At 42.4% G+C, this 23,929-nt stretch overlaps 2 protein-coding genes across 2 annotated transcripts; both read right to left on the reverse strand.

Moving 5' to 3' along the window:
* Window positions 1-3,556: 3,556 nt before the first annotated feature.
* Window positions 3,557-4,450, reverse strand: LOC105669383 (uncharacterized). The gene has a single exon (XM_012362300.2). It carries the CDS (start codon window positions 4,448-4,450, stop codon window positions 3,557-3,559), a length of 894 nt encoding a protein of 297 aa, XP_012217723.2.
* Window positions 4,451-4,642: 192 nt separating this feature from the next.
* LOC136999033 (uncharacterized) lies at window positions 4,643-8,353 on the reverse strand. The gene has a single exon (XM_067352429.1). The coding sequence runs from the start codon at window positions 8,351-8,353 to the stop codon at window positions 4,643-4,645; it is 3,711 nt and encodes a 1,236-aa protein (XP_067208530.1).
* Window positions 8,354-23,929: the final 15,576 nt, after the last annotated feature.

Consider the following 23,929-nt stretch of genomic DNA (forward strand, 5'->3'; position numbering starts at 1 on the left):
TAATCCGATTCCGCAGTTCATCTAAGTTTTGTGGTTGAGTGGCGTATACTTTACTCTTTAAGTAACCCCAAAGAAAATAATCAAGAGGCGTCAGATCAGGGGATCTAGCAGGCCACTCGATTTCACCTCTTCTTCCAATCCACTTATGAGGAAACTGAGTATCTAAATACGCTCGAACGTCCCTACCGTAATGAGCGGCTGCTCCGTCCTGCTGAAACCATGTATCATCATAATTATTACCTGCTATTTCTCTTATTCTTGGTATAATTTGATTTCTGAGCAGCTGTTCATACATACCGGCATTGAGATTACCATCAATAAAAAAAGGGCTTATAAATGTATCATTCAAGATGCCAGCCCAAACATTTAGCTTTTGTGGATATTGTGTGTGACTGTCCAACATCCAAGCATTTGTTTCGGACCTGTATCTGCAATTGTGTCTATTCACTTCACCTTTTAAAGTAAAAGTAGTTCATCTGAAAAAACTATATTGTACAAAAAAAGAGGATCTTCATCGATTCTGTTCATCATCGTTTCGCTAAATTCGATCCGACGATCAGGATCATCTTCATTAAGCTCCTGTACCAAATGAATCTTGTAAAGATGAAAATGTATGCTTTTCAAAACTTTACGTACTGTTTCATGAGAAGCGTCATGCTCATTACCGGCTCTACGTAGACTAAGATGCGGGTTTTCAACAAATGCTTGAGCAATTTCAATCTGTTTCTCCTCAGATGCTACAGATTTTGGCCGACCACTTCTCTCAAGGTCCTTTATTCATAAAGCGCCGTACAGTCCTTTCGACTGTAGATTTTGAGACAGGACTTAACCCGTCTCCATTACGAAAAGTGCGATTAAATAGCACCCGAACTTCATTATAAGATCGCACTCGATCTCCCCAACCACGCATCATTAATAGAGATACCCTCTCTTGTTCCGAAAGTTTAGCATACGCCATAATGTTTAATGTCGTGTGTAAATCGTAAATCGTAGTTGAGTGGTGGTAGATGACAATACATCAACAGTTATCGTACATACAAATACGTGTTATGACGAGTAAACTCGCAACTGGAGTGTGGAAAACCCACACTGGTTACGTGAAGTTGAGCATCAGCGTCCTTGGTCTGTTAACGTTTGGTGCCGAATCATAGGTGACAAACTAATCGGTTCCGTATTTATTGAAGGTACATTGAACGGAGAAAAATACCGTAACTTATTGCAAGATGAACTACCGATTCTGTTGGAAGATGTACCTCTCGAAGTGCGACAGAACATGTGGTTCCAGCATGATGGTTGTCCAGCACATTATTCAGTAATAGTACGAGAAGTGTTAAATCGTAATTACAATGATTGCTGGATCGGTAGAGGTGGTCCGGTAAATTGGCCTGCCAGATCGCCAGACCTTACGTCAGATTTCTTTTTGTGGGGTTACCTTAAAGAAAAAGTGTATACAAAAGTACCAAATACTCGAGAAAACATGGTGGAACGTATTAGATATGCTTGCGCACAAATAACGTCAGATACACTTTCTACATGTGTACAAGCATTCCAAGCTCGAGTTAATAAATGCATCGAAATTGAAGGTCATCATTTCGAGCATTTATTGTAATTGAATAGTGAGAGGCGAGGGGACTCACCGAAATAAAGCACTCCGATGGTGAGAGAAAATGGCAAAAATTAATTTTCACTGATTACAGCGCCATCTATCACGATTCGAAAAAATGTCTCGGACAAAACTTACGTATTTTTTTCCAAGGAATCCGAATCTGCAATAAAAAATGGGGGTTCCTATTTGAAATTTCAAAGTTGCCACCCGCCCTATCCCCAAGGGGCGGTGGGGGCGGGTTAATTTTTACACAGACAGACGTCCCCCTTGATAATATTAAAAGTTTATTTGGGACATTTTTTCGTACAATGCTTATTTTTTGAAATATTTAGTTGTCTCAAGTTAAATGGGACACCCTGTATATGTATATATTTGTAAATATCTCTCTTTTGTAGACATGAAAAATAATTAAATGTGGTTTAATAGGGCTACAGGCAAAGATCCACTTTAAAAAAATCTAACGAGCTATCAGTGGCACCTCATGGGTGGCGTGAAAAGCCACTATTAGTTATTAATAAATAAATTAATAAATCTTTCCAGTTGATAGAGGTAAATGCCAAATAGCAAGCTGTGACTAAATGAGTAAGGCGAGTGATTAGAATATTAAAGATATCGTGTTTGAAAACTTACAACTTTTTTCTTTTTTTGTATGCGCGGTTTCCCCCTGTGGGAAATCGGCTGCATTTGAGTTTAAAAATTGCAAAGGCTCAAAGTCCAATAGTAGGTAGCTGAGGAACGAGGAAAATTAAGACTGGGAGAGCGAATAACACTTGCGTGAACATCTGAATAAAATAATAATTCGACTCGATCGGGCTAAGAACAAGGCGAGACTGGCTACCGAATTTGGTAGCCTACACGCGTGAGCGAGCTGAAAACACCAGAAATTCGGCAGCCCGTCTTAATGGGCCATCTACAAGCACTCATGATTGCTCGCATCATCGCATCGCGCAATCAGCCGGCGTGTACCGACAAACATGTTATACTCGCGGCAGCATTCTGCACGAACATACTGCCCGCCATCGCTCGAAGTAATGAAACTCGAGAGATCAAATCGACAAGGGCAAAAAGAATCTCTAATCGATGATCGGAATAACAGAAAGGAGAGCGAACTCAAAAAAAAAAAACAAACTAGTATACCGTACACAAAATGACGAAATATCAACTCTCGGCACGAAGTACTTGAAAATAAAGAAAAATTATTTAGAAATAACAGTGTCCAAATGTGGCGAGCACACTCTTCTTACAATAATAAGTGCGATAGAAACAAATAATTCTATACAATGCAAATTTTCTTACATTAAATTCACAAAAAATTTTAGCAAGAGAAGAGCACAACAAGAGGTAAGTTCAAGAAAATTACAGGTAGAAGGAATTAAGTACCTTCTAGCTTAAGACTAACTCTACAGGAATATGCAATATGATACAAGTTTATGATACGTTTCGTGAGTTACGAATATAGATCACTATTTAGCGAGCTCCGCCCGCCATGAACGTCTCAAATTGAGCGAACTTAACAATTGTTTCCTCGTGCACCGGCAGCAAGATAAGTTTGTTGACAGGTCGCACACTCTCAGAGCCTGTTGTCGAACGTATTGTGGCAACTCTTGTCAAGTCATCCCTTCCAGGATGAATACGTAGAACTCTGGCCAACGGCCATTTCGTTGGAGGAGATAGCTTGTCCTTGAAGAGGACTAGGTCTCCTACCTGGAGTTTTCGATTTGACTTGAGCCATTTTGTGCGTTGTTGTAGTTGAGACAGGTATTCCGAGCGCCATTGCCGCCAGAAGTGGTTTCGCATTAGCTGAAGAGGGTGCCAGCCGGGACATAGTTGCCCAGGTTGATTGACCTCTGTGTAAGGCTCTGGAAAGGCGACGAGAGGCCTCCCGATCAGAAAGTGCCCGGGTGTCAGTGCCGAGACGTCGGTTGCATCAGAGCTGAGTGTGCTGATTGGTCAAGAGTTGAGGCAGGCTTCTATGCTAGCCAGCACCGTCGAAAATTGCTCGTACGTGAGCTTAGAGTCGCCGATGACTCTGTAAAAATGGCGCTTCATAGATTTAACGTTGGACTCCCAAATGCCCCCAAAGTTTGGAGCGCGGGGAGGGATGTAACGCCACTCCACTCCGTCGGAAGCTACCGCAGCTGCCACAGCTTGTCCGGTGGCGGATGTCTCAGAAAGGAGCCTGTGCAGCTCGGCTTCGCTGCCCTTGAAGGTCGTGCCGTTGTCGCTGTATAAGACTTGGCAGAGACCGCGCCGAGCGACAAAGCGCCGATAAGCAGCTAGAAAAGCGTCCGTCGTTAGGTCGGAGACCACTTCTAGGTGGACAGCCTTCACGACGAGGCACACGAATATCGCGACGTATCCCTTGGAAGTCTTCATCCCTCGGCCAGGTGAGGCCTTCAGCCAAAAGTAGCCGGCAAAGTCAACTCCAGAGTGCGCAAACGGTACGGCGGGTTTCGTTCGAATGGCTGGCAGCGGCGCCATTTGCTGCTCGAGAGTGATAGCATTGTGACGGGTGCATGTGACACAGCTCCGCACGACGCGTCGGATTGTGGTGTTAGCACGCAGGATCCAAAATTTCTGCAACAAATAACTATGTACTAATCTGTAACCCCCATAAAGAGTGGAAATGTGAGCCTTTCGAATGAGGAGAATAGTGACGTGATGATTCTTAGGGAGGATGATGGGATGCTTCTCGGATTCCGAGAGAAAGGAGTTCTGAAGTCTGCCGCCGACGCGAATCAGGCCTTGAGTGTCGACAAAGGGCAGGAGTTTGCGAAGAGGACTGCTAGATTGAACTTCCCCTTTTAAGGCAAGACGCTGAAACTCTTCCGGAAACGCCTCCATCTACACCAATCTGATAAGCGTCATCGAACCGAAGGATAGTTCCTGTGATGACAAAAACCCCGTGCGTCGATCAGATCTTTCCAGCTTCGAATTCAGCCGCCAGCGATGTACATAGGCAAGAATGGTGCATAACTTGTCGAAAGAAGAGAACTTAGTCAGCCAATCTGAGAATGGAAAATCGAGTTGATTCAGTCAAATATTGACTCGATTGCGTGATTCCAACTCAGTGGCTTCGGGTTTAGAGTTGGAAGGCCATTCGGCTTGTGAAAGAGTCAGCCAGTGAGGACCCTTCCACCAGATTTCCGATCCCTGCAGCTGCCGTGGCGAGCACCCTCTCGTAGCCAGGTCCGCAGGATTGTGACCAGATTTGTGGCGCCAAGTAGCGGTTGGTAGAGATGTGGTAATCTCACTGACTCTGGTTGCCACGTAGGTCTTCCACTTAGAAGGATGCGATTGTAGCCATGACAAAACTACCTGAGAGTCGCACCAACAATGAATTTGCGCCGGTGGAACCTCCAGTTGTGGCAGGATGGCGGTGATCAGCCGTGTCAGAAGAGACGCTCCACAAAGTTCGAGCTTGGGAAGGCTAATGACCTTCAAGGGTGCGACCTTGGATTTGGCCACAAGAAATCGAGATGACGATGTTGATGGTACTACGACGTAGATGGTGGCTGCAAAGGCGCGTTCGGACGCATCGCAAAAGCCGTGAAGATGCCACTCCATCGTTCTGCCAGTTCCCAGCCAACGTGGAATCCTTATGGCTTCGAGATCCATGAGTTCTGTCAGGTACGTGATCCAGGATTGTTTAAGTTCGCCTGTAACTTGAGCGTCCCAGTCCGCTCCTTGAAGCCACAGACATTGTAACAGCAGTTTGGCCCGTATGACCACTGGAGAAACCCAGCCCACCGGGTCGAAAAGTGTAGCAACCTGAGAGAGAATCGTGCGTTTCGTCACTGCCGAGGGTGACGATGAAAGCCGCACATCAAAATTGAACACATCCGAGTGGGGTAGCCATTTTAAGCCAAGTGTCGAAACCGTGCCGATCTCACTCAACTTCCTGTGCTGAAGCGGCTCAGCTGCTCCCAGAAAATCGACATGACTGGCAGCCCACTTATCCACAGCCATACCTGCCGAAGATAGGATGCTAATAAGTTCAGTTTTAGCCGCTGCGGTCTCTTCGAGCGTGTCTCCTCCCGCCAAAAAATCATCCACATAGCGATTTTTTTTTAGCAACTTAGACCCAAGTGGAAAGCGATCCGCTTCCTTTTCTGCAAGATCTAGAAGACATGCGTTAGCGTGGAAGGGAGCAGAGGCCGTACCGTAAGTCACCGTGAGTAAACTGTATGAAAGCAACGGCGATCCGGGCGAAAACCTCCAGCAGATGCGCTGCCAGTTTAAGTCCTCCGGGTGAACCAGCATTTGTCGAAACATCTTCACCACGTCACAGGTGAACACGTATCGGAAGAAACACCATCTCAGGAGCACGACCAATAGGTCCTTTTGCAGCTTTGGACCAGCATGAAGGAAGGAATTGAGTGAAGCTCCCCTGGCGTCCTTCTGCGAGCCGTTGAAAACGACACGAATCTTGCCGCTGTCCTTCTTGAAGACAGGGTGGTGGGGCAAATAATAGAATTGTCTTGTGTTTGTCTCGTCCTCCGGGACTACTTCCATGTGGCCGAGGTCGATGTACTCGCGCATGAATGCGGAGTAAGCAGCTGCGACGTCGGGTTGCTTGACGAACCGACGTTCAAGACGGCCCATGCATGCTCGAGCAGTCGAGTCAATGCCGGAGAATTGAGGTGTTCCGGAGAAGGGAAGCCGCACGACGTAGCGACCTTCTCGATTGCGAGAGGACGTTTTCCTGAAATGTTCAAGACATTGCTGGTCGCTTGGTGACAGCCGAGGCACCCGCGGGATCTCCTCCGTCTCCCAGAATCTTGCCACGGCTTCCGTGAGCTCGTGGTTAATTGAGATGTGATGCACTGATGCGGCATCCTCAGGGTCGTCATTCGGACCAGAGCTGCCTAAGAGGACCCAGCCGAAGACGGTCTCCTGTGCAACTGGAGCTTCAAGAGGGTTGACAGCCTTCCGAATTCCTGGTAACAATGTGGCGCCAAAAACCGCTGAACTGAGGATGCAGTCTACTCTGCTGGGCACTCCAAAGTGAGGGTCGGCTAGCTGCAGGCCGTCAAGATGACTCCAACCTTCCCGAGGCTTGACCCGCCTCCTAGGCAAGAGATTGGAAACCCTCCTCAATACCAGCGCTGTAAACTCAAGAGAAAAATTAGTATCTCGTTGAAATTTTAGAGTGAGTTTGACTCGACTCTGAGCTACGGCATTGGTAGTGCCACCCGTGCCATTAACAACGACGTAGACGGGTTTGCGCTTCAGATTAAGCGCTTGGACAACATGTTCCGAGACGATGCATTGCTCTGCACAAGAATCCAACAGCACACGTGCAGTCATAGAAACCCCAGCCGCAGATTGCAAAGTGATCACGGCCGTTGCCAGAAGCTGGTCAGTACCGCAGAACTCACTGAAGATCTGATGAGAGCTGGAGATAACTAGATGAGTGTTGGCTTCTCCTGAAGATTGTGAGAGCTGTTGCGTTGTAGATCCAAAAGATCCATCCTGATGAAGTCGCGTGTGATGGAAGCCAGCGCACACGTAACAACGAACTGGAGAGTTACAACTATCAATCTTGTGACGATTGCTAAAGCAGTTTGTGCAAAGACCCTTGCTAACAACAAGCTGTTTCCGCTTGCCTGGTGAGAGAGCGGCAAAACCCTTGCACTTATTGAGCGAGTGAGATCCTTGACACTGAATGCAGGAACCACTGTCCTGAGACCTTGAAGAAGGCGATCGTGAAGAATTTGAAACCGTTGCATGAACCGCTGTGCTCCTTCCCTTTGTTTGATTTCCAGACGAATTCTTATGCTGACCGCTGAAGGACTTGACTTTGGAATTGGCTGCCGACTGGCTTACGGCCTCAACCTTGTCCAATGTCTGAATACGGTCTTCGAGAAACCTTTTAAAGAGATCAAACGTTGGAAAGGTTCCATCCTGGATGGTTTCAATCTGCTTCGCCCAGTCCATGCGAGATGCCGGAGCTAGTTTGGATTTAATACACTGTATAAATACCATGTCCCAGTGCTCAACGGGAAGTTTCAGCGACCTGAAGGCGTTGATGCTTTCATTTGTCGTGTTGAGAAGACTGCTTAAATGTGCGCTCGTCTCCTTGGTTGACGAAGGTAGCGTGAGCAGAGCATTAAAATGCGTGGAAAACCGGAGGAAAATGTTGTCGTATCTGTTACGAAGAGTTTCCCAGGCAGTAAGAAAATTCTCCCCCGTGACTTCGAGTCCCTTGAGTTTACTCTCAGCCTCTCCTTCCAATGAATTTAGAAGGTGTTGAAATTTGATGACCGGAGTCATGTTCTGGTCATTTAAGACAAGCGCTTGAAACTTGCTTTTGAAGCTCTGCCACTCTCGCTGCGTTCCGTTAAATTTCGGAAGCTTGACACGTTCCAATGCGGACAGTGATGACGAGAATATTGGAGCCGTCCGATCTGACGATCTAGAGCCTGGCGCTGACAGAGAGGTCGCGTCGATACGTTCCGACAGCCAGGACTCAGCCGACAGATAGGCGGACCTTCCTGACTCGTACAAGTTCTCCTTGAAATAGGTGCGACTCTTGAGTTTTTCTCCAAAGGGATAAAGATCATAATCTCTCGTCTGAAATGCAGTCCAATAATCTTGGAGAAGTTTGCGGCGAGCCTTATAATCGCTCAAGGTCATGTCCCTTGCTGCCTTCTGCTTAGACGTGTTCGCTTGAAAATTCACGATCAAATCGTGATCCCGCCTTTGACGCGACAGGAGATCATCGACAGTTCTATCGACAGGCATGATGCAAGGATCAAGATGCTTGAGAGAGAGAAGAGAGAATTACGGGCAGTATTATGTCAATGGTAGCCAGTGCACAGGATCCGGACACGTGCGAGTTGCGCGTATCAAGAAACAGCAAGAAATTCGCACGAGAATCAGCTGCGCGAGCGAGAGCGCCGTCCTACTATACGTGCAAGAGAGAACGCACGCTATAGCATAGGCGAATGTAGTCGCGAGTGAGAGCGCTGTCTCACCGTGCGCACGAGAGAGCTACAAATCTCCTACCGTGCTGAGCGAGCGAGTCAGCTGTGCGAGGCGGATGAATGTGAAGCGTAGACCGATAGCGTCCCTCGCCACGCCGATCCTCTCTTCCTCGATCCCGCGTCACTGCTCCCGCGCGCCGCTGGTGCCTCACGAAGTTAGATGGGGGGGGGGGGGGTGCTCGTGGATGATGTCCACGTCCAAACGCCTCCCGGTTGACGCGTCGAGTCGAGTCTGCTGGTGGAAGACGATACGCCTTCTGTAGAGTCTTCACAGGCCCGATAAGTCTGTTCACTCGCGTTAACACAGCGACTGGTCAAGAGCATAACCTGGAGACAATCTCCTGGTGCTTGGGACGGCAGCGTCCTAGATCTCAGTTCAACGCACTGTGCACTTGCAAGCCCGCACGCACACGCAAACACGACGTTTTAAGAAAAAAGGTTCACAAGATGAGCAAGATGTCCGCCGTAAGCCGTTCCGGAGCCAAAATGGTGTGAAAGGCCACGTGGCAAGCAGACCGGCTTTTCTCACTCGTCCTCGCTTGGATTTCCAACGCCGTTGGCAATCCGGCTCGAAAGACCAGAAAAAAATGTATGCGCGGTTTCCCCCTGTGGGAAATCGGCTGCATTTGAGTTTAAAAATTGCAAAGGCTCAAAGTCTAATAGTAGGTAGCTGAGGAACGAGGAAAATTAAGACTGGGAGAGCGAATAACACTCGCGTGAACATCTGAATAAAATAATAATTCGACTCGATCGGGCTAAGAACAAGGCGAGACTGGCTACCGAATTTGGTAGCCTACACGCGTGAGCGAGCTGAAAACACCAGAAATTCGGCAGCCCGTCTTAATGGGCCATCTACAAGCACTCATGATTGCTCGCATCATCGCATCGCGCAATCAGCCGGCGTGTACCGACAAACATGTTATACTCGCGGCAGCATTCTGCGCGAACATTTTTATACATTAGTTTTTAACAATAATCGAATTATTAAATAATGTTTTCGACCAAAAAATATTATTTTATATTTATTATTCAATATTGGCATATTTTAAATACTTGCATTTTGTTGCTAAATTATAAAATTATTTTTTATTTTTCTATTGACAATTGCAAATCTACAGTTATTAGTTTAACATATGCGAATACTTTTAATAAATATAAATGCCTTGATAATTCTTGTATTATGTAAGGATTTATTTCCGCGTTCCCCCCATGCAGAACAATGTCGAATGACATCATCGGAAAAAACTTCCTTCATGCAGAACATTATTACTGACTCATGCACATTTCGCCTTCCCAGAAATGTCAAATAATCAACCTACGTTGGACAATATTAATGCATATTGGAATATGGAATTATATATGGATATAACCCAGCAAACACAGTTGTACAGGATGACCAATGGGAATGTGTTGAAAGTAAACGGTTATATATCCCCTCCTTGATTTCGGTAACTGTTTTACCGACTAGGGTCCGCTACCTAAGATCCGTCCATTTCATTTGAACCGTCGTATAAACCGATTTGTGAGTTATAGGATGGACGCGCTAAGCATCGAAGAAAAAGTGTTTCTCATCGAGTGCTTCTATAGTAGAGGCAAAAACTATAGTCAAGCGTATCGTGGATTCCGTAGTAAATATGGATCTAAAAAAGTTTCAAGCAAAACAATACTCAGAAGGTATGTTTTTGATACTTTTTACCCACGCTCCCTCTCCCTGGAATCGCGTCATCATTCCAATGTTGGTTAGGTGAAATTTTATTTTTATTTGTCGATATTTTTTGGCAGGATTATTGATAATTTTGGTATGTATGGCACTTTGAACGATCATAGACATGATTTACCTGGTCCATCTCGTACCGTTACAACGGACGAAACAATTGATGACGTTAGAAATTATTTTGACAAAAATCCAAACACCTCGATTAGGAAAGCTGCTCAGGTTTTGGATTTAAAGCGAGAAACTCTCCGAAAAATAATGAGAGACGTCATTAAACTGCATCCCTACAAAATCACTACACATCAATTGCTGACGGAGAGAGCGATGGAAAAACGAGTTGAGTTTTGTAAGGTGATAACCAATATGTTTGAAAGTGAGGAACTCGATGAAAAACAAATAATATTTACGGATGAAGCTCACTTTTGGTTAAACGGATATGTCAACAAACAAAATTATCGGTTTTGGGGACAGGAAAATCCAAACGTGTCTATTGCCGTTTCTCTTCATCCTCAAAAGGTTTCCGCGTGGGCTGCAATTTCTGTAAAAGGGGTCTACCTGCAATTTTTTGAAGGAACTGTGACTAGTCAAAGTTATAAAAAATTATTGGAGACTAAATTCTTTCCCCATGCAAAGAAACGCGGATTAGTAAAGAACTTCCATTTTATGCAGGATGGCACGACCCCACATCGTACACGCGAAGTCTTTGAATCGATACATGAAGTGTATGGCAACAGAGTAATTGGATTAGGATACCCGAAATTTGCTCATGGAGGTCTGGAATGGCCTCCTTATTCACCTGATTTGAACCCGTGTGATTTTTTTCTTTGGGGTTACCTCAAAGACAAATGTTACGCCGTACAACTTCAAAACACCGCAGAGCTGATAAATAATATTAAAAAATGCACTCGCAGCATTCCTACATCTATGTTAGATAATGTATTTCAAAGTTTTTGCAAACGATTGCAGTTCTGTGCTAATTCTAATGGACAACACTTTGAAAACATATACCATTAATTCATATGCGCAAGCAAAATTTTTCTTTTTTTTAATATTGTGTATTTCAATTGTTAAATTATTATATTTCTCTTTCATATATATGGTAATAAATTGACAAGTTTTCTCTACAAAATGGCGTTTAATTCATTTTATTCGGCCTATTTGTTACGAAGTAATAACCATTTACTTTCAACACATTCCCATTGGTCACCCTGTATAACCGTAACATTACCATAATAAAACTGAATGTAACAAGTAATATAACATGTGTGTTACATGTAACATTTATGTTAGTTGTAATTTCCCACTCATACAAAATTGCAGTTATAAGAGATTTGTTCTTTTTAGCTGAACCAGTTGCACTAGTTCAGAAAGTGTACACTGAGGCGTTCGTTTTAATGGAACTGACATGAGATGTGGCTGTTCTTTTTCGAAGTGCAACGATTCTCAGTTCAATAGTTCTCTGCACTGCTTGCCCTAGGTCTTGAGGTAGTGCAACAGTTCAGTATTTTAATCTGGAAATTTAAACAAGTAAATTTATGTAAACATATTAACCTTATATTACAAACATTTTATTTTGTGAAGATTACTAAAATACAAGTTGCAATCTGTGCATATATTTTTATTACATTACGCAATTGACATATTACATATAATTTACAATTATTACTATTAACAAGAATACATTAAAATATTTTTTGTCTTGGCAATAGCTGAACTAATAAAGATATATATACTTTAAAATATTTAGGTAAATATTTTAATATTTAGTTATGCATGTTCATAATAAAAACCAATATTTTTAAAAATATATTTTTATACATTAAATTTCAATATACATGTGTAGGAAACCACAATAAATGAAGAATTTGATGAAATATCAAAAGATGCAGCAAGCAATTTTTTAGTAAACAATGAATTTGTAACTTGTATATCTTTTTTTTCTTTTTGTGTAGGGGGGCGATAGCCCCCTCCCCCCCGGGGGTGGAGAATCTTCCAAAAACACTCTATGACGTGCAATGTAGAAATATCCACTGCCATAGGGTAGTGTGGGATTCGCCTGGGACTTGGATACGAAGCCGAGAGACCCCCAGGCGCCTACCCACTAAACTCCATCCCCGTTGCGTAGCCATCAGCCACCGTTTGTGGGGGATGGCCGGGAACCGCAACGCATTACATCCGGCCACCCCCCCCCCGACTGCCGGTTGTCCGGCGTCATCGAAAATGTGTGGGGGGAAAGTCCCACGTTCCCTCCCCCACCCTCAACGTAAAAATCCCTCGGGCCTAAGCCCTATGGTCCCACCTACGGGTACGGACAGCGACCGAAGTCCCCCCTTAATCCGGGGGATCAGATACTGCCCGACCCGCAGGGGACCCTCCCTCGCCCTTCCGACACCTCGAGCCCGATTTACCCGGAGGTAACCAAGGCGCGGAAAGGGCTCGCACCTTCTGGGGCTGGAGGGAAAGACTTGATTTCTCCCCCCCCCTCCACCACCCCTAGGGCGCTTTTTTGCGAGGTCGCCCTCGTGACCCTCGCGCCCTCACACGAGCCGACCCTACTAGGGCCTGGCTCTGGGGACCTCACCCGCGGTGGTGGCTCCACTCCCCCATCATCGGTGAGATCCACACATGGGACCAGCGTGGTGTCCTCACCTGGGGGAGGAGTTGTCCTCCGTTTGTTGGAAGAGCCCGGAGGCGCAGAGGGGACCGGAGGACAAAACTCCGCCCTGTGGTTCGCCCCCCTCCCCGCCGCCGTACAGATGGGACATCGGAAAGGACGATGACATGCCCCCCCCCCCTTGTGCCTCGTTTCGCCGCAATTATAGCAGCAGAGAGTCCTGTCCTCCTTGGACGGACACCTCTGCTGTACGTGGCCCCGTGCTAGGCATCGGGTGGGTCTGCTTTTAAGCAGCTCCACCCGTGCGGAGGTCCATCCGATCTGGATGGCCTCAGCCTCCGATGCCTTGACCGCCGCTCTAGCCTTGACCGCCTGCGAACCGCAGGGCGCATTGGACCTAGTCGGATCTCCGGCTCGGAGCATTCATCAATGATAGCGATAGCACGGCGGATTTCCTCCCCGGAGACCGACTCCTCGACCCCCGTGAGGCGGAGGTCGAGCTTCTTCGAGGGGCGTGAGACGCTCACCCCCTCGAACCCCTCAAGCGCGGTCTTCATTGCGGAGGCCAGGCGACTTGCCTCGACCTCCGCACTTTGACTCCCAGGGATCTCCAAAAGGAAACCCCCGTTGAAGGCCCTCCGCGCCTTTATTCCCTCAAATCGGCCGACGTCCTCAAGGCGGATCTTCTGCCTTGCAGCGGCCATTGCCCCGGCCAAGTTACCATGGCCGGTCAGCAAGACCGCCGCTGCTTTTGGGAGGCGTTTACGCCCCCTCCTGGCCGTCGCCGCCTTCCCCCCGGACGTCGCCTTCTTGGGGGCCGTCTTCATGTGGGAGGTTGGCCGAGCTGTGGGCGCGGCAGAGGGAAGACGAGGCCCACCACCGGCCTTATCAGCCCTCTTTTTCCGTCGGATCACGGTGCCCCAGGTGGTGGGTTCTACCGCTTCCGGCGTGCTCATCGCCTCAGGAGGAGGGGGTGCAGCGAAGCCAGCGGGGACCTCCAACGGAGACGGGGAAACATCCCCCACCCCCCGAATTTTTTTACAGAGTTGTTTTCTCTGGGTGTATTTATCGTGGTTTTTCTTCCACTAGGACGGTTGTCGACCAAGACTGACGAGCCCGTCCTGCCCGGATCTTTTTTCACCCTCGCGGCCCGTGCAAGCTCAATGCAAGCACCGGCCCCCGGCCTCAGGCTTGGGGTTACGGTATTAACTTGTACATCTGAAGGTATAACAATTATATCTATGTACATAATAATTATTTAAATTAAGAAATAAATGCAAAATAAAAAATTATATAATGTCATTAACTTTTATTAACCATAAATAACATAAAATATGTTTTTCTGCACTTATTTTTTAACGTCCTGCATCATCTGTAAAAATAAAATAACTAATGTTTTTTAAAAAATTTATTCTAAACTTAATTTTTAAAATATATTTTATAAACATATTTCTTTTTACAATGCACACAAACCTTGTAGAAACGTTAATACCTCCGATACACGAAACTGGTCTATTAATCCATATGTAACGTCTTTTGACAAACGAAAATGCATAATAAAGTCTATATTATCATAATTGTGGACGATATTTTCAACATAACTATGTATCTTTACATGATCTATTCTTTGGATTATTCCAAATATTGGATAAAAAATTCGTTATTTATTATAATCTAAAAAAAAACAATAGTAAAGTTAGATTCTCTTAAAATTTTAATTTTGTTAATAATAAATTAAATAATAACAATTTAAATAATATTACCATCATCACCATCATCTAAAATCGGTTCTATTATTGGTGGAATTTGAAGAATATTTTCTTCATCTGAAGAGTCGATAAACAACAAAGCTTCTAAATTCTCAACTCTAAAATTCATGTCATGGACCATATTCGTTACTGCACTAACACGTTCTTTTTATCCCTTCTCGTATTGATGCACTTATGAGAACTCGTGCAGTTCTGGCCTGTACTGACTTGTACTAGTGCAGCTAAAAAGAACCTAAGATTTGTTCTTTATTGCTGAACTTTCTGCACTAGTGTACACTAGTGACATCGAAGCGTTCTCTATTGCAGTGCAACGTGCACCAATGTGTTCTTCATTGCAGTGCAACAGAACTTAATGCAATAGTTCACGGTACTCGTTGCACTGGGTCTTGAGCAAGAACAAGCAGTGCAGGGCAGTGCGAGAATCGGGTAAGTTGATAATGGTGGAAAAATTAAAAAGTACACATAACCTATTACACTACGCGTCAAAATTAAGGGATAGAAAATTTCGGGTCGATTTTTAGGTGTTCTTTGAGCGGCTGTATCTCCGCGAAAAATGGACGAAAAAAATCTTTAAAAAAGCGTTTTGAAGCTTAAATCTTCTAGTTTTTGAATTTTTGCAGAAAACTCCCGTATCATCATTTTTAATTAAGTTATCCTGCATTGAACGGACCAATCCGGAAATTTAAAAATTTTTTCAAATTGGGCAACGTGCATGGACCAGAAAAATTTTTTTTGTCAAAAACCGATTCCACGACGTTAAAGCTCATACAATTTTCAACAATTTGCTTCTTTAGTGAATGCTGTGCGATTTGTTTTGACCGAGTTATTGACGGTTAAAGCAAAATTTGTACTTTCAACTTAAACATCCGTAGCTCCGGAACAAATTGTCGTACAGCATTCACCATGGGCTTTTTGAAAAGTTCAAAGTCTCCCTTATAAGGGAACGCTTTCTTCAGAATTTCGATTTGACATTTTTTTTGTTTCGATATATTGACTGTAAAAACGTGTTAAAAATCGCGTTTTTCTCTTTTTTCATTCACCTGGGCGCCACTTCGTGAAAAACGATTGAAACCCCTGAGTGTCCACGTTTTTTTTTTAGTTATAGGTATGCCCAGTAACCACGCAAAATCCCGAGAGCGCCGGATTTTTCTTTTCTGGTGTTCTGAAGCTCGTAAGTTACGTTAACGTACGAAAATGACTAAAAATTCTTTATTTCGCCCCAAAAATGCCAATAACACAAAAATTCGAAACATTTTCCATCTGATCATTGATCCTTGCTTGGTTATTTCCACGATAACAAGTCAAATTTTCGATATGATTCTCAATACACGGCAAATTACCGTCGGCATTAGCGTTACCCAAAGCGTACCACGAGGAGGTTGCTGATCGGATTTACGCTTTGCGCGCGCGCGTTTTGCTTTAACCGCATATAATTTGGTCAAAAAAAATCGCACAGCATTCACTAAAAAAGCAAATTATTAAGAATTGTATGAGCTTTAACGTCGTGGAATCGGTTTTTAACAAAAAAAATTTTTTTTGCTCCATGCACGTTGCCCAATTTGGGGAAATTTTTTCACTTCCGGATTGGTCCGTTCAATGGAGGATAACTCAGTTAAAAATGATGATACGGGAGTTTTTTTGCAAAAATTCAGAAACTAGAAAATTCAAGCTTTAAAACGCTTTTTTAAAAGATTTTTTTTGTCCATTTTTCGTGGAGATACAACCGTTCAAAAAACACTCAAAAATCGACCCGAAATTTTCTATCCCTTAATTTTGACGCGTATAAATATTAAAGTAACCTATTTAATATTAAAATAATTAATAATTCTATTAAAATTAAATTATAAGCACTGAAATTGTACTAATAATCTGAATTTCAGAAAATCAAGCTGTGATAGTACTAATTTTTATTAAATGTGAAAAGTTTTATCTTTTTAGAGAAGCTAAATGTATAAAAAAGTTTTGTATGCTGTATTTGTGTAACATAAAATTATACTTATTTCTTAGAAATTTATTGATAAAAAGCCAGGTTTCAAAAATAAAAGGGGTACATACACTTGTAGTACATGAAAGACCCGTTAATGATCTACACAACTCAATATACAGTATAATAAGAGAAACTAAAAGTACTTATAATGCACACGAAATAATAACTGGACAAAAAACTGTATGAGTAACTCGTGCGTGAAGAAAGCCATAAAGCACGCAACTGGCTAAGAGAGTGTAGAAAGTACAAAAAGCTGAACGCGGTCGTCTAAGCTCACGCACAGATTAACGCGCCAAATTCAAAAAGATGTTGTTGCATTCCAACACTCCTCAACAACATTTTTATTTATCAGTCAATCTACTTCGCAGTCTTAAACTCATTAACTTAATTCGCGCAAGTGGCTTGGTTAAGATATCTGCTACCATTACTTCAGTCAGACAATACAAATAATTAGTAATACCTGTATCTTTTAAGTTTTTTACAAAATGATACTTAGTACTAACATGTTTTGTACGCTTGCTATATTTATCCTTATTGACTAATTTTATACAGCTCTGATTATCTTCAAATATTACAGTCGATTGTGTTTGTTCTTCATTAAAATCCTTTAACAAATTTCGCAGCCATACTGCTTCCTGGCATGTTTCCGCTAGAGCAATGTACTCTGCCTCTGTAGAAGATAATGCTACACATGATTGCTTCCTGCATGCCCAGCTTACCATTCCTCCGTTAAATTTGAACAAATATTCACTATTAGACTTTCGATCCTCAATATCTTGTGCCCAATGTGCATCCGAATATCCCAGCAAGATACCTTTTTCTTCTTTTTTTTGTACCTAGTACTAATTTTAAATGCTTAGTACCTTTCAAGTAACATATTACCCTTTTTGCCTCAATCCAATCTGTGTGTGTAGGACAATTCATTTTTCTACTTAATATTGATACACTAGCTGCTATGTCTATTCTAGTATTAGTTGCTAAATATATTAATGCTCCAATCAATTTTTGATATTGTTTTACATCCACTTTGTCTGACTTATCTTCTCTTTTTCCATATCCAATATCAAGTGGAATTTCAGAATCCTTCACGTTATCCATTTCATAAATCTTTAATAACTTATCAATATAACATGTTTGATTAATACTATAAAAACCATCTTTATTTTTTATAATTTTAATACCTAGATAATAATTAATATTGCCAAGATCTACCAGCTCAAAGAAATTATTTAACTTTTTTTACATTTCATCTATATATTTATCATTGTTACTTGCAATAATTATATTATCTACATAGATAATTATATAAGCTGCATCCCTACCTATTTTTTTCGAATATAGACACAAATCTACCTGACTTTACTTATACTGTTCCTTAATCAAAATACTATTTAACTTGTCATTCCATACTTTAGTCGCTTGCTTTAGACCATAAATATTTTTATTTAATCTGCATACCTTACTTTCGCTACCTTTTACCTCGAAACCTCACGGTTGTGCCATATAAATAGTTTCCTCTAGGACCCCGTTCAGGAATGCATTCTTTACATCCAGATGTCGAACCGTTAGTTCTTGTTTTCCTGCTACCGCTAACAATGTCCTGAGTGTGGTTTGCCTTACCACAGGTGCGAATACTTCTTCATAGTCCACGCCGTATTCTTGTGTATAGCCCTGCGCAACTAATCTTGCTTTGTACCTTATTATGCGTCCTTGAGCATCCGTCTTAGCTTTGTAAATCCATCTACAGCCCACTACATTCTTATCTATCGGCTTGTCCACCAATGTCTACGTACCAGCCTTCATGAGTGAATCATATTCTTCATTCATACCCTTAATCCATTTTGTACTATTGGATGATGCTATCGCCTCCTCATATGTGTCTGGTTCAAATGCATTCTCCTCCTGTTTTGTATGATACGCTAAGTTGCAATATCTATCTGATGGAATTTCTTTATTAAGCCTTTGTGATCTTCTTAGTCGCTGATCTTTTTCATTGTTTTTTTCTTCCTGAACTAATGTTTTTGTTTTTTTCTTGATTTTTACTGTTTAGACTATCTTTAACTTCTTCTTCTTGATCTCTTGTGCTTTCTTCATCATGTTGTTCTTCTTGTTTCTTTATTTCAATGATTACCTCATTCGATTCTTCTTCTTCAAAAAAATTTACATCCCGACTTATTATAATTTTGTCTGTGTTTATATCTAATAGTCGATATCCTTTTGCATTTTCTGCATAACCGACAAATACGTATTCTTTTGCTTTTTCATCAAGCTTTCTTCTTAACTCCTTCGGGATGTGAGCATATGCTTTAGAGCCAAATGTATGTATATGTTGTAACGATGGTTTCTTCTTGTACCATTTCTCAAATGAAGTTACGCCAGTAGTTTTTGTAATAAGTCTGTTCTGTAGATAGTTTGCAGCGCACACTGCTTCTTCCCAATACTTGTTTGGCAATCCTGCGTCGATTAGCATACACCTTGTCATCTCCATGAGATATCTGTTTCTTCTTTCGGCTACACCATTTTGCTCAGGTGCATACCCTACAGTGTATTGCATTTCAATTCCCTCCTTCTTAAGATAGTTTCTTAAGTTTGCATTTACGTATTCTCTACCTTTGTCCGACCTAATAACTTTTGGTATCTTATTGAACTTAGTTTTCATATTTCTCACGTAGTCCTGAATTTTTTCAGTTACTTCCGATTTTTGTTCCAAAAGATATACAACTGCATATCTGCTGTAGTCATCAATCAGAGTCAATATGTAACGCTTATTTTCTGGAGTTTTTGTTTGCATAGGACCGCAAACATCCGTATGTATTAGATCCAGTGCATCTTCCATCTTGCTCCATGATTTCTTAGGGAATGATTGCCTAGTCATCTTGCCTTTTATACATACTTTACAAGTGCCTCTAATGCCACAGTCCGTTATTTTTAAGTCTGTCGCTAGATTCTTTTTCTCCATCTCTTCTATTGCTTCTTGATTTCTATGACCAAGTTTCCTGTGCCACGTATGTTGACAATCTTTCCTGTGCCTGTCTCCAGCTATTAGGGCCTTTTGATCAAACTGTAATCTATACAAATTTTCGCTTATATCTGCAGTAGCCACAGTTACCTTGTCCTTTATGATATTACATATTTTTCCAGTAAATTGAACTTGAAAGTCTTTTTCGGTTAACTTCCTTACTGACAGCAAATTTTCTTTCAATGTAGGAACATATAACACTTCTTTTACCAAGATTTTATTCTGTTTACCCTTATCATCTTTACAGATCAGATAACCGTCTTCTACACCGTGCACGTCTGCACTGTCACCGTTTGCCAGCATTACATTTTTCATTCTTCCCGCATTGAGTACTTCAAAAAAATTTTTATCATTGGTCATGTAACTTGTGGCTCCTGAATCGATATACCATGTTTGAGTATTATTGCAACCACTGCGAACACCGAAGCATATCTGCGTACCTTCATTTTCATTGACAGCTTGATTTGCCTTTTCTTTTTCTTTTTCTGCTTTCCATTTCATGTACTTTCTACAGTATTTCTTTACATGACTTGTTTTTTGACAGAAAACACATGTAATATCTTTTACATTTTTTTTTGACATACTAGTTTTTTCAAACTTCTTAGATTGCGCTTTGAGTGCCTTATCCTCTCGTTCATCCATGTCTTTTGTATTTCTACGCCTACTATCTTCGTCTAATAGTTTGCCTTTCACAAGCTCTACAGTTAATTCATCTTCGTTTCGTGTTTCCAACACTGTTATTAATGTGTTGTATGACTCTGGTAGGCTACACAGTATTAATGCTATAATCATCTTATCCTTTAATGTCTCTCCTAATGCAGCTAACTGATCCACTGAATTTAGCATTGCATTTAAGTGTTTTTCCATATCACCGTTTTCAGAAAGTTTTGTAACATGGGCTTAACCCATGTTACTAGCTGCGCAATCGACTACGACGATCGGCCGCGCATCGAGCCGCCGGCCGCAATACGTCACCGGAATGCGGCCGCCGAGTGGGGCGGCCGGGTATATAAGGCCGTCGCTCCGGCCAGTAGGCACCGATCCCGGTCTGCAGTGAGCACGCTGCAGATCTCCCGAGCCACCGGGGAGCACTCCGACTCGGCTCTTCCTAGCAATCCGTTTCTCTTAGGACAGGGAGCACTCTGTTCACGCCGAGCGCACTCGGCATCCGTTCACCGTCCCTCTCAAGACAGAGAGCACTCTGTCTCCGTCGGGAGCACTCGACGTCCCGTATACACCGCCCATTCCTCCGTAGATTTAAGTACTCTTTAGTTCGCGCTTCCTAGCTTGTATCCTCTAGTTCGTATTCTTTTGTTTATATCTTCTAGTTTGTATTCTTTCGTTTGTATTTAATAGTTTATATTTTCTAGCTTGTATCCTTTAGTTTACATTCTTTCGCTTAAAGTCTCTAGTTTGTATTCTTCCGCAGCGTATTGTAACCTATTAGTTACTCCCGCTTTTGTGCGCTCTTCTTGCGCTTCCCCGCTTTAGACCGTTCAGCTTGCGCTCTCACTTACGCACCGCTTATTCCGCGCACACGCTAATTCGATGGCTATCGTTTGCGCCACATAAATTGCTTTGTAAATGTATTACCAACTAATATATCTAAGAATATAGTTATTTTGTTACCCTAACTGGTCTACTTGATTGGAGTCTCCCTATCTGACCGCTTATCCCGGATCCTGGCACCGGCGAGCTATTCCGCGCTTAGTAATAAAATCGCGAGATAAATTCGAACCGTTACAGTTTCATACTAAAAATTTTCTTAAACAAAAATACCTGATTCGTAAGTGACGCTTTTTGATGATAAGCTTGCAGCACTGTCTATGCTTCCTTTGCATTAGTCGTATTTCTAATGTGCCTTAACTGATCGTCTTCAATTAATAGCCCTATAGTAGCACGTGGCTGTCTATCTGCCTTGAGCCATTGTGCATCTGGTGCCGCTGGTCTGTCTGCATCAATCATATGCCACAAGTCTTCTCGTGTCAGCAGCAACTCTACTTTACACTTCCACACTTGGAAGTTTGTGTTATTTAGCTTAGCAATATTGAACCGTGTGTCTGCCATTGTTCCTGTCCCCTTTTTTTTATTATTACGCCACGTATTTTGGGCCCATAACCTCTTAGAAATTTATTGATAAAAAGCCAGGTTACAAAAATAAAAAGGGTACATACACTTGTAGTACATGAAAGACTCGTTAATGAGCTACACAACTCAATATACAGTATAATAAGAGAAACTAAAAGTACTTATAATGCACACGAAATAATAACTGAACAAAAAACTGTATGAGTAACTCGTGCGTGAAGAAAGCCATAAAGCACGCAACTGGCTAAGAGAGTGTAGAAAGTACAAAAAGCTGAACGCGGTCGTCTAAGCTCACGCACAGATTAACGCGCCAAATTCAAAAAGATGTTGTTGCATTCCAACATTATTGTTAATAATAATTGCAAATTTACAGAACAGCTAAAAAATTGTATATGACAGATTTGATTAAATACTATCTTCAAAGCTTCGTTTCTATCTAAAAATAATATATACTTTGTAAAGAAATAAGTATTTCCAACACTCTAAATCGATCTATCAGTTCATATGCTACTATCCTCAATAATCGAAAATGCATGATAAAATCCAAATTGTCATAATTATGAACAATATTTTCTATTTAATTATTTACTTTGTAACGATGCATGCTGCATCGTCACGGCTACGGACCGAACATCGTCCGTAGCCAACAAAGGACGTATCGAGCGCCGATAAACGCTTTCAATAAACACCGGCGGTCAATCGCCAGACGGTCCCCCCACAACCGACCGTTCCGAAAAATTATCAGGTGGGGGTCCGCCGGCTAGGCCGCCGATGCTTGCCGATCCTAAGCCAGTCGGGCAACAGCCGGGTATAAAAGAGGCTCGGCTGTACGCCTTTTCACCAGAACCTGGCTGCTCGCCAGCGAACATCCGATCCTTTTGCGAGCGAACTCGCAATCCATCGAGAGCACTCGGAGCCTATGCTCAGCAGCCCCACGAGCACGAGCATACTCGTGCACCGACCGAGCATACTCGGCTTCAGGAACCGCTTCCGCACGATACGGGAACACCCGTGCCCCGCCGAGCATACTCGGCTCTAGAAACCGTTTCCCCGATACGGGAATACTCGTATCCCGCCGAGCAGTGCTGCAAGATCGAGCATCCTGCAACAGAGCAACATGAGGGGAACGGCCCCCACCATGCGGGCACTACACAAGCGAGAATCGCACGTCACGCGTCCGTGTGCGCACGCGTCTGCGTAGCATGCTATATTTTGTGACCTGTGTGAAGTTAGCACCTCATTTTCAAAAATCGAAAGTTTTATTAAGAGTTCTATTTGCATCCCAAATAGTTCTACAGTTCCTGATAAGTTTCAGAAATAGTTCCGGCGAAATACATAAAAAAATCGCATTTTGAAAATATAAGGTGCCAACTTCCCGTGGCACCGCAACATGCGAGAAATGTTATTTAAACCATCGTATCTTATAGTTCTCGAAGAGTTCTACAGTTCCTGATACATTTTAACAATAGTTCCGAACGCTAAATATTTAAAAAAAATTTTTTTATTTAAAAGCTGGCACCTCATCTTCCGTTAAAAATGGCTAGAACTTTTTCATTTTTGGTTTTACAGCTTCGGACCTTAATAATAATCGGTAGAACTCTTCGGGGTGCAAATAGAACTCGCATCAAAACTTTGGATTTCCAAAAAAAATTATATACTTTTAGGAACTTGGAATTTTCATTAGACGATTTTCTAATCTTAGCACCGCATTTTAGAAAACTATGATGTGCTGACCATTTCCATCATTTTTTCGATAGTTCTCGACAGTTCTCGAATAGTTCTCATTGTTTTTATAAGTTTTAATAATAGTTCTGGCTTTTAAATATTTTTTAACAATTTTTTAATCTTAGCGCGGCACCGCGTTTCAGAAAATTATGAGGTGCTGACCATTTCTATCATTTTTTCGACAGTTTTCGACAGTTCTCGAATAGTTCTCATCGTTCTCATAAGTTTTAACAATAGTCTTTAAATATTTTTTAACAATTTTTTAATCTTAGCGCTGGCACTTCATACACATAAAGTACGATGTGCTAGAAACTTTTTTAATTTTTTTAAATTTTTTGTTATTTTATTTTGTTTTAATTATTTTAAAAAAATTTTTTTGTTTTTTTATTTTGTTTTAAGTATTTTTTTAAATTTTTTA

Source organism: Linepithema humile, chromosome 3, assembly GCF_040581485.1.
Source record: "Linepithema humile isolate Giens D197 chromosome 3, Lhum_UNIL_v1.0, whole genome shotgun sequence".
In the NCBI taxonomy this organism is placed as follows: Eukaryota; Metazoa; Arthropoda; class Insecta; order Hymenoptera; family Formicidae; genus Linepithema; species Linepithema humile.